This window comes from Zootoca vivipara, chromosome 16, assembly GCF_965207765.1.
Source record: "Zootoca vivipara chromosome 16, rZooViv2.hap1.1, whole genome shotgun sequence".
In the NCBI taxonomy this organism is placed as follows: Eukaryota; Metazoa; Chordata; class Lepidosauria; order Squamata; family Lacertidae; genus Zootoca; species Zootoca vivipara.
In genome coordinates this window covers 31002612-31015297 of record NC_142599.1, presented here as the reverse complement: position 1 = coordinate 31015297, position 12686 = coordinate 31002612, and the positions used below count along the sequence as shown (strand labels likewise).

Sequence of the window (12686 nt, the reverse complement as noted above, 5' to 3'; positions counted from 1 at the left end):
CAAGTCACTTTCTTACACAGCTGTACAATGAGAGAGTGGGGGGATGTCTCTGCCCCATACCCAGTATCTGGTTTGTTTTCCTGCACCAAACTCCAGTGTTCTTCTCATCATACGTGCAAAGGCTGTCTGAATGCTACACACCTCAGCTTAGCTGTGGCTTCGGTGTTCGAACTGGACGTAAACCGGTTTGAGGAACGGGAGTATTTCTCAGGAAGCCACAGGATACAGGGGAACTGGGGTTAACATAATGAGTAAAGGTAAAGGGACCCCTGACCATTAGGTCCAGTCGTGACCGACTCTGAGGTTGCGCGCTCATCTCGCATTATTGGCCGAGAGAGCCGGCGTACAGCTTCCAGGTCATGTGGCCAGCATGACAAAGCCGCTTCTGGCAAACCAGAGCAGCACACGGAAACGCCGTTTACCTTCCCGCTGTAGCGGTTCCTATTTATCTACTTGCATTTTGACGTGCTTTCAAACTGCTAGGTTGGCAGGAGCTGGGACCGAGCAACAGGAGCTGACCCCGTCACAGGGATTCGAACCGCTGACCTTCTGATCAGCAAGCCCTAGGCTCAGTGGTTTAACCCACAGCGCCACCTGGGTCCCAACATAATGAGTACTTGGCTACAAACACAGGGGTGGGATCACCCTAGAGCTGGAGCAAGCGGTCATGTGAACATAGCCTAAGCTATTTCAGAGCGCTGTTCTCTAACAGGGCTGGGGAACCTGTGGAACTCCTTGTATGGCCGGTGTTCAGGGACAAAGGGAGACATAGTCCTGCAACATCCGCAGGGACCCACAGTTCTCCCAGAAGCTGCAGACTTTCTTGCTGAGGAGTCAGACCAGGTACAGGGCTCGGAGCCTCCTGTTGGAGGTCAGGAAACCACTGAACCCAAAGCTGAGAGGAGCATAAACTTGCAGAAGACCCTCTTGGATCTGTGGGGCCACAGTCTAGACCAGCATTTCCCAAACTTGGGTCTCCAGCTGTTTTTGGACTACAGTTCCCATCATCTCTGACCACTGGTGCTGCCAACTAGAGATGATGGAAGTTGTACAGCTGGAGACCCAAGTTTGGGAAACAAGCTTAGACCTTCACAGGTTCCTTCCCCTAAGCAACTCCAATGCTTCCCACAGGACTTGCCCAGTCCAGGAAGTGCACATCTGAATGGAAGCTAGAGAATCGAGGGCCTGTCTTCAGGCAGATGGCGGCTCACCCTTTAAGATGTAGTGAGTCACAAAGGGGTGGAGCGTGAGAGAGGTCGGCCTGAGGGGAGGGGCTTAAAAAGGCTCAGCCTGCTTTCTACCTTTGGCCACACCCACACCATACATTTAAAGTGCTGTGATACCACTTTAAACAGTCATAAAGTAAAGGGACCCCTGACCATTTAGGTCCAGTCGTGACCGACTCTGGGGTTGCAGCGCTCATCTTGCGTTATTGGCTAAGGGAGCCGGCGTACAGCTTCCAGGTCATGTAGCCAGCATGACAAAGCCGCTTCTGGCGAACCAGAGCAGCACACGGAAACGCCGTTTACCTTCCCGCTGTAGTGGTACCTATTTATCTACTTGCACTTTGACATGCTTTCAAACTGTTAGGTTGGCAGGAGCTGGGACCGAACAACGGGAGCTCACCCAGTCGCGGGGATTCGAACCGCCGACCTTCTGAACGGCAAGCCCTAGGCTCTGTGGTTTAGACCACAGCGCCACCCACGTCCCTTAAACAGTCATGGCTTCCCCCAAAGAATTCTGGGGGAAGGATGTCAAGGATGCTGAGAGTTTTTAGGAGACCCCTCACAGAGCTCCAATTACCAGCATTCACTGTGGAGAGGGACTGCTTGTTAAATTACTCTGGGAATGGTAACTGCGGGGGGGGGGGAAGTGAGGTGGGAAAAGTCTGGACTTTTACAAGGATGAGATGTGGGCCAAGTGTTCCTATGATAGTAATAAAGCCACAAAGCTGGCTTAATAAGGAAAAAGGAAAGCGGGGTGGGGGGGAGTTATCTATTCCAAAACCACCCCATTCCATTCTCCGAGCCAAGGAAGAAACAGAAGGCAACAGAAATACACGTTTATTACATATGTTTTTTTAAAAAAAGTTAAGGCAAGAAAAAAAAATTACATCCATAGGAAGGAAATAAGAAATAAAAAGAGAGGGGCTCTAGGTTGTCTTCCTGCCACAACCTCACATGGGCAGAACAAAAGCCCTCCCCCTTCCCCTTTTGCTCTTTGCACCCTTCTCCCAAAGCAGCGAAGGACCTGCCTCCCAGGATTTTTTAATTAGCCGTTTTGTTGCATTGCCTTCCCAAATCTGTTCACCGCTTCCCCCCCCCCCCCGAGCTCCTCACCCCATAGAAAGGGAAGAAGGATGAGAGGGAGAAACATACATAGGTTGTGTACATACCATAAGATCTAAAGTGCACGACTTCCCCAAGAGAACCCTGGGAACTATAGTTTGTTAAGGGTGCTGGGAATTGGAGCTTAGAGAAGGGTAAACTACCATTCCCAGGATTCTTGGGGGCGAAGGATTCATGCTCTAAATGATCAGTGTGTATGGTAGCCCTCCTTTGGTGAGAAAAGACCCTGGCGGATCAGTCCCACGTAGCCATACTGTAAAGTCCACAACATCCACCAAAGAATCCTGGGAGCTACAGTCTGCCCCCTCACAGAGGAATAGTTCCTTGTACCCTCAAGAAACAACAGTACCCTGAATTCTTTGGGGAAGTCATGTGGTTTACATATGCAGGCAGCCTCACTCCTCTGGGGGAGAGTGGAGGTGTTTCCCCACAGGTTTCCCATCATTTTTTATTTTTTTAAAGAGGAGGATCTTATATTTAAAATAGCCCTTTTTGCTTCCTTCCCCTCTGCAGGGGGTTGGGGAAAGTATTGGGGAGTATGGGAGATCCCAACCTCCCTAGATAGTGCATTAAAAGAAAAGAAAAACACAAGAGAGGCCGCCATCAGCTGTCCTCCTCCCCGTCTTGCCCCAACGACGTGTGAGGTGCGCATGAAGGCATGTTGGTGGTGCCAGGATTGCCTGATACTTCAACCCTCACCAGTCACTCCAAGTCTTTCTTCCAGCTTCAAAAAGCACAGACCGAGAGGTTGGGAGAAGACAAGTTGCACTTAGTTAATGAATTAAAAAAAATTAGTTTAAAAAAATAAAACATTTGCTCTTTTTGCTTTTTTTTTTTAAGGAAAGGGGGTGGGGAAGCCAAGTGCCTTTAGTGTGTGTGTTTTTCTTCCATAGGCTCTGCCCTGCAACACACTTTTTAACAAGCCCTGGGATGGCAGGAGATGCCCCAAAGATGCCTCCCACTCCTCTCTCTCTCTCGTGCGCATGTGCACATCAACACTGCGGCCACTGCCGGGTGTCCTCCTCCAAGTCTCACAAGACGGTCAGGTCTTCTTCGGGAGGGGTGGGGCTGAGGGGAGACCCAGGGGGGTGCCCGTTGCTGACGCTGCCATCCAGCTCTTCCTGCAGGTAACGGCGGATCTCCTGAGGCAGGGTAAGGCCCTCCAGCTCGCACTCGCGCTCCAACTGGGCTGCCAACTGAGGAGGAATGGGGAAAGGGAGAGAGGAGAGAAGCGGGAGGGGAGAGAAATGAATGCGCTCCGATTCCTGCTACCAGCCGTTTCTAACGTTTCACAAAACTCGAGGGGTGGCGCTATGCCCGCCCGCTCCACCGCTTCCATCGGTGGCAGGGAGGCATTCTCACATGTGGCACTGCTGCTCATCTTCCCAGTCCCCAGAAGTCAAGTGAATGGCAAGACTTGAAGGAGCATGCCAGCTCCCACCAGGATTGGCAAGAATCAGGGTGCGGCGGTGGTAGCGGAAGCGGGGCATGGTGGGCAGGTACAGGAGGCGCCAATTCTCATTTCGCCTCCGGTAGCAAAACGAGAAGGGCCACCCTTCACACACACACACACACACAAACACACAGAGTGAGAATGAGAGCTGCTAAAATTTTGCATCACAGGTCTCTCTGCAGGGGGTGATTATTAGGCTGCCCATCCCTTTGGCAGATGGGCAGCTCCAACAGCATAGAGTAGGGCCATAAGCTTTGTGCTAGCACATTTGCTATGTGTGCAGAAGGTCCCAGGTCCAATCCCTTGCCATCTCCAAGTAGGGCTGGGAAAGACTTCCCGGCTAAAACCCCGAAGAGCTGCTGCCAGTCAGTGTAGACGGTACAGAGCTAGATGGATCAATGGTTTGGCTCAATATAAGGCAGCTTCCTGTGTTCCTATTGGCAAAGGGGCATAGCTCAGTGGTACAGCATCTGCCCTGCACGCATGCAGAAAGCCCAAGATTTGATCCCTGGCATTTCCAGGTAAGGCTGGTAGAGACGCCGTTCCTTTAAACCATGGACAGCCACTGCCGGTCAGTGTTGATGATACTTGGCTAAATAGACTCAGCTCCCTATCTATTTAATTTTCCTGTGGCAGCCCATTTCTGCTTATGAACACACACAAAAATGGGAACGCTCCCGAGGCCTGAGAACGTATAGCCAGAATGAACATACAACTCGAATTCATAGAAGAAAAGCAACGGTTAGCAAACACAACTACTACGTACACAACAGAAACTAATCCTAAACCCTCTGTAACACCATCCATTCTTAAAACCCTAGAAACAGAAGATTTTGAGCCTAAAACACAACCAGAGAGGGAGAGAAAGAGAGAGAGAGAAGGACCCACACTCTCAGGAGCTACTTGAGTCAGTGGGAAGGCTCTTCACACTGTTCAGCAGATTGCAAACACTTTACAGCTTGGGTAGGAAGCAAGGACACTTGGAAGCGCTTCCTCGATGGCCTCAGCTCGCAGGCTGCCTGCGTGTTAACACTTTAAATTGGCTCAACAATGGGAGGTCTTTGGTGCTGGCAAGCGTGGAAAGTGCTCTCCGGCTGGGTGGCTGCCAGGTGACGGGAAGACGCAGCCGCTTTATGACTTGGCAACCAGCCCTAGAAGGTGGAAGCAGCAGCCTCAGCCTGGCTTCTTTGTTTGCCAGAGGGCACAGGGCGGTGGTGGCTGGGGCCAGAGGCAAAAGCGGGCAGAGCAACTAACACAGATTTCCACCTTTGAGCAGGAGGTTAGTCTCCACACAGAACACACACATTCATACCCTGCCCTCTATCCTCCACCTGCACAAACAAGAGGCATTATCAGAGCCCAAGAGCTCATTCCAGGCAGGAAAAGCCCTGGAGGAGGGTGCGAAGCCTGGGGAGACTTCTAAGGGCCAGAAAGAAAGGCTTGGAGGGGCGTATTTGGCCCCTGGGCCTGAGGTTCCCCATCCCCTGCCTCTACGGCCATTCTTTCAAAAGAAAAGGTTTTCTCCCATGCTTGCCTAAGAAAACAATGCAATAAAAAACTGCGCAGGATCAGGCCAATGGCCCATCCGGTCCAGCATCTTTTTCGCAGAGTGTCCAACCAGATGCTTACAGGAAGCCCAAAAGGAGGACCCGAGTGCAAGAGCAACTCTCCCCGCTTGCGATTGCAAGAAGTATTCAGAAGCACATTACCACCCTCAACAGTGGAGGGGGAACATAGCCATCATGGCTAGTAGCTACTGATAGTATCACCCTCCATGAATTTTTCTAACCAGTCTTTCAAGCTGGTGACCGTTGCTGTATCTTCTGGAACAGTGAATTCCAGAGGTTACCTATGCGTTGTGTGAAGGAGAACTTCTTTTTTGCCTGTCCTAAAACTTTTAGCTTCGTTGAACGACTCGCAAGTTCTCCATTCTGAGAGGAGGAGAAAAGCTTCTTCCCACCTACTCGCCTCACAGGGAACTACATTTCCCAGAGTTCCCTGGGAAGAGGGAATGATTGTTAAACCATCCGAGAGATTGTAGCACTGGGAAGGGGGAAGAGTGAGCTTCCTAACAATTCTCAGCACCCTGAACAAACTACACTTCCCAGGATCCCTCTAACCAGGCAAGCAAGCGACATTGTCACAGTTCAAGTAAGCATTCGACCCAGACAAAAGCATTTGTAGAGGTTATTGAGCAGGGCCAATGGGTGAGGGGATATGACCTAGGGAGGAGACGTGGGCAAAGGGAGTCGCACAGGCCCCTGTTGCCTCTGGGTCCCAATAACCCCCTTCTCTGCCCAAATATACATTCTGGAATTTTTCCAATGGGCAACTTGAAAAATAAAAACCCAGGCTCAGAGCATGAGACTCTTAATCTCAGAGTCGTGGGTTTGAGCCCCGTGTTGGTCAAAAGATTCCTGCATTGCAGGGGGTTGGACTAGATGATGCTTGTGGTTCCTCCCAACTGTACAATTCTATGATTCCCAGAAGCATTTGGCGCACTCTAAAGGAGAGTGGTGGATAGGTGGCGAAAGAGTGGGAATAGGGTGAGGAGAAACAATGGGTTTTTTTCTGACGGATTAAGATGGTCCCAAACTGGAACGTTTTATGGAGCTGGTTGGTACATCTGGGAGATCCGGAGTCCAGGGGAAGGGGGGGGTAGAATTAGACAAATGTGGTTAAAAGTATGATAGAAGAAATAACATTTGAATATATGGGTATTTTTGGGGTATAAAATGTGAGGCTAAAGGAAGAATAAGAGATGGATGGAAAATAAAGTTAGATTTGGATTGTTGTTGTTGTTTAGTCGTGTCCGACTCTTCGTGACCCCATGGACCAGAGCACGCCAGGCAGATTTGGATTAATTAATGAATTATAGGTTGAGGGTATTTGTTGTTGTTGTTTTTGGCTTTTTTTGAATAGATTAGAATTGGTTGGGAAATAATGGAAAAAATTGTGCCAGAATGATTTAAGATGATAAAAGAAAACTGCTTAATTTAGATTTAATAAATGGACCCAGTGTGGGGGGGAATCGAGGAAGTCCACAATGTTAATTGTAATGAATTGATATGTTTTTTCTTTTCTTTTTTTATTATGTTTCAATTTTGCTCTTTTGTTATTCTTTATGTGTTAAAGTTTTGAAAACTAATAAATAATATATATATTTTTAAAGCATTTGCTGCACTTACCCGCGGCTCTTCGTCCTCAATCAGCTGTAGTATTCCCTGGTGCCCTGCCAGTAGCTTCTCTTGGCGCCGTTTCTGGGCTTCCTCAAGCTTTGGGATGGAAGGAAGACCAGAGTCAGTGAAGCAGGGATAATGTTAACATAGCTCTTTTTTCACCAGATCGCTCAGACTTGCAAGCTGCAGTGTTTCCTGGGGAAAATAAGCCCTACCTCCCCCCCCCCCCGGTCATTCCTGCCTTTGATGCTTCCAGGTCGGACTCCTGTAATGCACCTACTCTTGGAGATGGTCCAGAAACTTTAATGAGCTGAGGAAGCAGCAGCCAGAACTTGTGTGTCTAGGGCTGGCGGGATGAACCAAACTCTTAGGTCATAATTGGATTGCGATTTGTTTCCAGGCTCTTTTTTATATACAGTGGCACCTGTAGAAGGCCGGCCTCGCAGCGGCGGTGAGGCCCCAATCCTGCGAGGCCAACAGAAGGCCAGCCTCACAGCAGCGGCGAGGGCTCGATCCAGCGGTGGCGGTGAGCGCAGGGCAGCGAGGGAGGTGAGGCTCCCGAACGAATTAATCCGTTCCCAATGCATTCGTATGAGAAACCGTGTTTCGACTTACAGATGTTTCTACATACGAATGTGCATCCGGAACGGATTAAATTTGTAAGTAGAGGTTCCACTGTATGAATAAAAATTGCCAGTTTTGAATGTTCTAAATTTACAACCTGGGAAACAGGGTTATCTCAGGAATTGTCTCTTTTTCTATATACATGTGTGGGATTTGTGCTCAATTTGCTTTGCCAGGAAAAACGCTCTTTATGGAGTTGAGCAAAAGGGCCTTTTCGGTGGTGATGCCTACTCTATGGAGCAGCTGAACAGGCAGCCCTGTTCAGGGAAGTTTTTAATGTGTGACATTTTAATGTATTTTTAATCTTTGTTGGAAGCTGCCCAGAGTGGCTGGGGAAACCCAGCCAGATGGGCGGGGGACAAATAATATATTATTATTATTATTATTATTATTATTATTATTATTATTATTATTATTATTATTATTCCCAGGAAAGGCATGCTTGGGTCCCTCTTTTGCCTGCTTATAAATTGACCCTTAAGATTTTGTTACGACTGGTTTTAATTGGGGTGGTGTCAGTTGTGTGGTTTTTATGTTGCTGCACAGACCACCCTCATTATTATTTTTTATGAGATAGCACTATATAAACACTTTTATGGGAAAAAAATACAATCAAAATAGCAATAAACACAATGTTTTTTTTATAAAAAAAATCCGTTAAAAATGCTTTCGAGTTTTGCACAAAATAAATAAAATAAATAAATAAATGATAGCAATCATTTAAATCAGGCACCCCCAAACTGCAGCCCTCCGGATGTTTTGGCCTACAACTCCCATGATCCCTAGCTAACAGGACCAGTGGTCAGGGATGATGGGAATTGTAGTCCAAAACATCTGGAGGGCCAAAGTTTGGGGGTGCCTGATTTAAATGATAGGAATAACACTTTCATACGTGAAAACAAATTAATGTGAAAAGTTCCCAAGCAGTCAAAAAATGTTTTCTAACCAACACTACTGCTGTATGTTGTTTGCTGTGCATGTTGAAGATGCCAATAAAGACTTACAAAAGAAACAAAAACACACAAATTCACATGCAAAACAATTTCAAATCCAATACAGTACTGCACAGATAAAGAACGGGATAAAATTTTCTCCGCTTAAAAGGGTCATTGAAAAATGAAGGTCTTCAATAGGTGCCAAAAAGGTGACAGGGGTGGCTTGCCCAAAGCAAGGGAGTTGCAAAGCGTAGGTGAGATTTCAATAGTGCTATCCCAACTCAAGAGCCAGCGTGGTGTAGTGGTTAGAGTGTTGGTCTAGTACCTGGGCGATCGGGATTCAAATCCCCTGCTAGACACAGCTTTGAGGTTTTTCTACAATCAAGTGGTTGGTGTGTGTGTGTGTAAAAAGAAAATTCATTTTATTTTAATGTCCAATTTATAAACAGACACTGTATGCCCTTGGGCTAGTCAATGCCTCTCTGTATGCCCTTGGGCTAGTCAATGCCTCTCAGCCTAACTTACCTCACAGAGTTGTGGTAACTCCTGGTTTTACCCACACAGCATGTGGCACCTTGAGCTCCTTGGAGGAAGGTGGGATAGAAATGCAATAATAATTGAAAAATGAATAAAAATAGGAATGGGAAACTCACCCTGCGAATGGAGTTCACCGACTCGGTGATATGTCTCCTGTTTATCTCCGTCAGTTCCCTGAGGGAAGACAAAGAGCCTTTTCAGGATGAGAAGATAAGCCCTTGTTTCCAAGTAAACTGCCCTCCCCCCCCATTCTCTCCACACAAACAGGAACAAGACACTAGTCGTAAACTGAAGCATGAACAGAACTGGCAATCCCACGTCTCTAAGCAACCCAGGTTGGGGTCTTCCAGCTCTGGTGAGATGGGCCTTCAAGAATGTGGCCCGATGCTTGAGGCCCAGCAGCTCCCATGGCCTTAAGGGTTTGCCCCCTAAAAACTGTGCGCTCCTGCAAAGTGCAGCCAGGGGAGGATGGTGCCCATGGGGTACCATGGCAGAAGGCAGGAAGACCAATAATAAGTGGAGCCAGAGCCAATGATATACAGGTGAAACTCGGAAAATTAGAATATTGTCAAAAAGTGCATTTATTTCAGTAATGCAACTTAAAAGGTGAAACCAATATATGAGAGAGATGCATGACATGCAAAGCAAGATATGTCAAGCCTTCATTTGTTGTAATTGTACAGTCATACCTCGACATCCGAACGACTCGACTTCCAAAGGTTTCGACTTCCGTAGTCGACAACCCCGGAAGTCTTTTCGCCCCGCGCGCCCCGCCTGCGCAGAAGCAGCATGCGCACAACGAGCACTTCGTCAACTGAAGACTTTGACTTACGAAGACGGCCGCGGAACGGATCGTCATCGTAAATCGAGGTACCACTGTAATTATTTGTCGTTAGGCGGGTCAATTATAGATGGAATGTAATTATTGAAATGCAATAGCGATGTTTATTTTTGTATTATTGTTACTATTTGTTTTATTACTGCGGAATTTCCAAAAGAAAGCATTTGTAAAAATTAAAAGAAAAATAAAAAATAATAAGTTGCATTACTGAAATAAATGGACTTTTCGACGATATTCTAATTTTCCGAGTTTCACCTGTACAGCCTAATCATCCTGGCTTTGCATCCATTCTCCTCCCTGCTGAGGGGAGCAATGGCAAGACTAAGGAAGAGAACACTGGCAGCCAGTGTCACCCACTAGACCGGTCTGTAATGAAGAAGGCATGCAATGCGTACAATGTGGGGCTACCTTTGAAGGTGACTTGGAAACTACAACTAATCTAGAATGTGGCAGCTGGACTGGTGAGTGGGAGCAGTAGGGAAGATTCTTCGTTTGTTTTATAATTTTTGGGTGATTTTTGGGATAATTTTATACATATAAAACATAACCATTTCAGACATTAAAACACAAGGTTCTTTTGAACCTTCGGACCTTCTTCCCTCCCTCCATGGGTTGCATATTTAAGTTTAAATTTGCTGCATCTTTTACCATTATCCATCTACAGTGGTAACCTCGGGTTACAAACGCTTCAGGTTAGAAACGCTTCAGGTTACAGACTCCGCTAACCCAGAAATAGTACCTCGGGTTAAGAACTTTGCTTCAGGATGAGAACAGAAATCGCGCGGCGACAGCGGGAGGCCCCATTAGCTAAAGTGGTGTCTCAGGTTAAGAACAGTTTCAGGTTAAGAACGGACCTCCGGAACGAATTAAGTTCTTAACCAGAGGTACCACTGTATTATATAACCGTAATTGTTACAAATAATTCCACATTACAAGTGTCATTGCACCCCCGCCAAAGATTTTAAACTGTTGACAGTGGTCTTTTAAATAAATTACAAATTTACTCCAGTCTTTAGAAAATTCTAAAGTGCTATAAGGGTGCTTTGGACATATGGTTAAGATGTGATCTAAGACACTGCTATGAACTTGAGGATACTGTTTCTCTCCATTTATCTCAGTTTAGGTTTAATTTTGGTTTAGTTTAGGTTTTTTTTAAGGAAGAAGAAGAAGAAGAAGAAGAAGAAGAAGAAGAAGAAGAAGAAGAAGAAGAAGAAGAAGAAGAAGAAGAAGAAGAAGAAGAAGAAGAAGAAGAAGAAGATGATCGTGGCTGCTTTGATCTTACTGGAAAAGCAGCCCTAGAAAGCAGTCGAAGGAAACCAACCCATCCCTGAGCCAACTCAACTCACACGTCCTTTTTGCTCTTCCTTTCCCGGGATTTGGCTTCAGTGATGCTGTTGTGTCGTTTCCGGTCCAGGATTTTCTGAAGCTCCTTCTTCTCTCTAACCAAAGGTTTGGGGGTGCAGGGAGGGAAAGAATGGGTGTGGGGCTCAGTGGCAGAGCACCTGCCTTGCCTGCAAAAGGTCCCAGCTTTAATCACCGCTACCTCCAGGTAGGGACGGAAGACACTCCTGTCTAAAAGCCTGGAGAATCGCTGCCAGTCTGTGTAGACAACGCCAAGCAAGATAGACCGATGGTCTGACTTGGTATAAAGCAGCTTCCTAAGTTACTTTTTGATTAGGAATTTCATTCAGAACAATGAGGACTAGAAGCTTACTTTAGCAGAGCAGCAGTGAAGCACCTGCTTTGCGAGCAGAAAGCTGCAAACCCTCCACTGGAAAAGGCTCCAGTTTGAAACCCTGAACAGCTGCTGCCACTTAGAGTAGACCAGAGATGGGGAGCCTTGACTCCAACTCCCATCAGCCTTGGGCAAGCATGTCCAAAGGTCAGGGATGATGGGAGCAGCAGTCCAACAACCTCAGGAGGATGAGAAGGTCCCCGCAAACACAGAGCTAGGTGGACCTCAGTTTGACTCTGTCTCAAGGCAGCTTCCTATCAAAAAGGCAGGCAACATATAGCTCCTGAGAGTCCCCAAGAGAGTCTGCTGCTTCCTCTCCCATTTTGCCTTACGCCAGTACTCACTTTTCACTCATCTCCTTCAACTTCTTCAGCTGGGCAGCCTGGCAATCCTGGGCAATCTCTTTCAAGCGCTGCTGGGCCTGAGACAAGGATAGGGGCAGCGAGGTGGGAGAGAAATGGGGGCAGGAATTATTATCCCTCTAAAATGGGCCCAGTGTGTGCCTGTTGTTATTAACTTCTAAAAATTGATATACTGGGTGACTGTGAACAAATAAACAAACAATCAAACAAACCCCAGAGTGGTTGACAAAAGTAATAAAACAATGCAACAATTAAAAACAACTGTTTTTGCTTTGCTTTGCTTTGCTTTCTTACTTACTTACATATTGCACTAGCCAAAGGCCATGGCAACATCCAAAGAAGGGTAAAAGAAAAAGAAAATAACAGCAGTCGCTTTATATGCAGTAAAACCATAGACAAATCCACCAAAATTTCTTATTACACAGAATAAAAAGTAATTCTCAAAAAAAAAGGTGCAAATTAGAGTCCCCATTTCAATTGGCTACTAGCCCATCTAGTTCTTTCTTCCTAATCTTCCTAGCTGTCAGGGCGTCAAGGGCCACCTTATAAGTCACAGAATCATCAGTATCACTCAGCAGCCATTTCACCCTCTCCGCAGGTTAGATTTATTTCCTTCATGAAAAGAGATTTATTATTATTATTATTAACATTTCTATACTCGATTCAGCTTAG

At 46.6% G+C, this 12686-nt stretch overlaps 1 protein-coding gene across 2 annotated transcripts in view; it reads right to left on the bottom strand.

The window, feature by feature from the left end:
* Positions 1-2047: 2047 nt before the first annotated feature.
* Positions 2048-12686, bottom strand: part of PLCB3 (phospholipase C beta 3) — a 72996-nt gene continuing 62357 nt past the window's right edge. For both annotated transcript variants that reach the window (XM_035097796.3, XM_035097797.3), the window contains exons 29-33: positions 11997-12073; positions 11264-11356; positions 9193-9250; positions 6990-7076; positions 2048-3544 (exon numbers count right to left, since the gene is read on the bottom strand). In XM_035097796.3, coding sequence (XP_034953687.2) covers positions 3380-3544; positions 6990-7076; positions 9193-9250; positions 11264-11356; positions 11997-12073 — 480 coding nt within the window. In that variant the 3' untranslated portion in view covers positions 2048-3379. The remainder of the gene's footprint in view (positions 3545-6989; positions 7077-9192; positions 9251-11263; positions 11357-11996; positions 12074-12686) is intronic.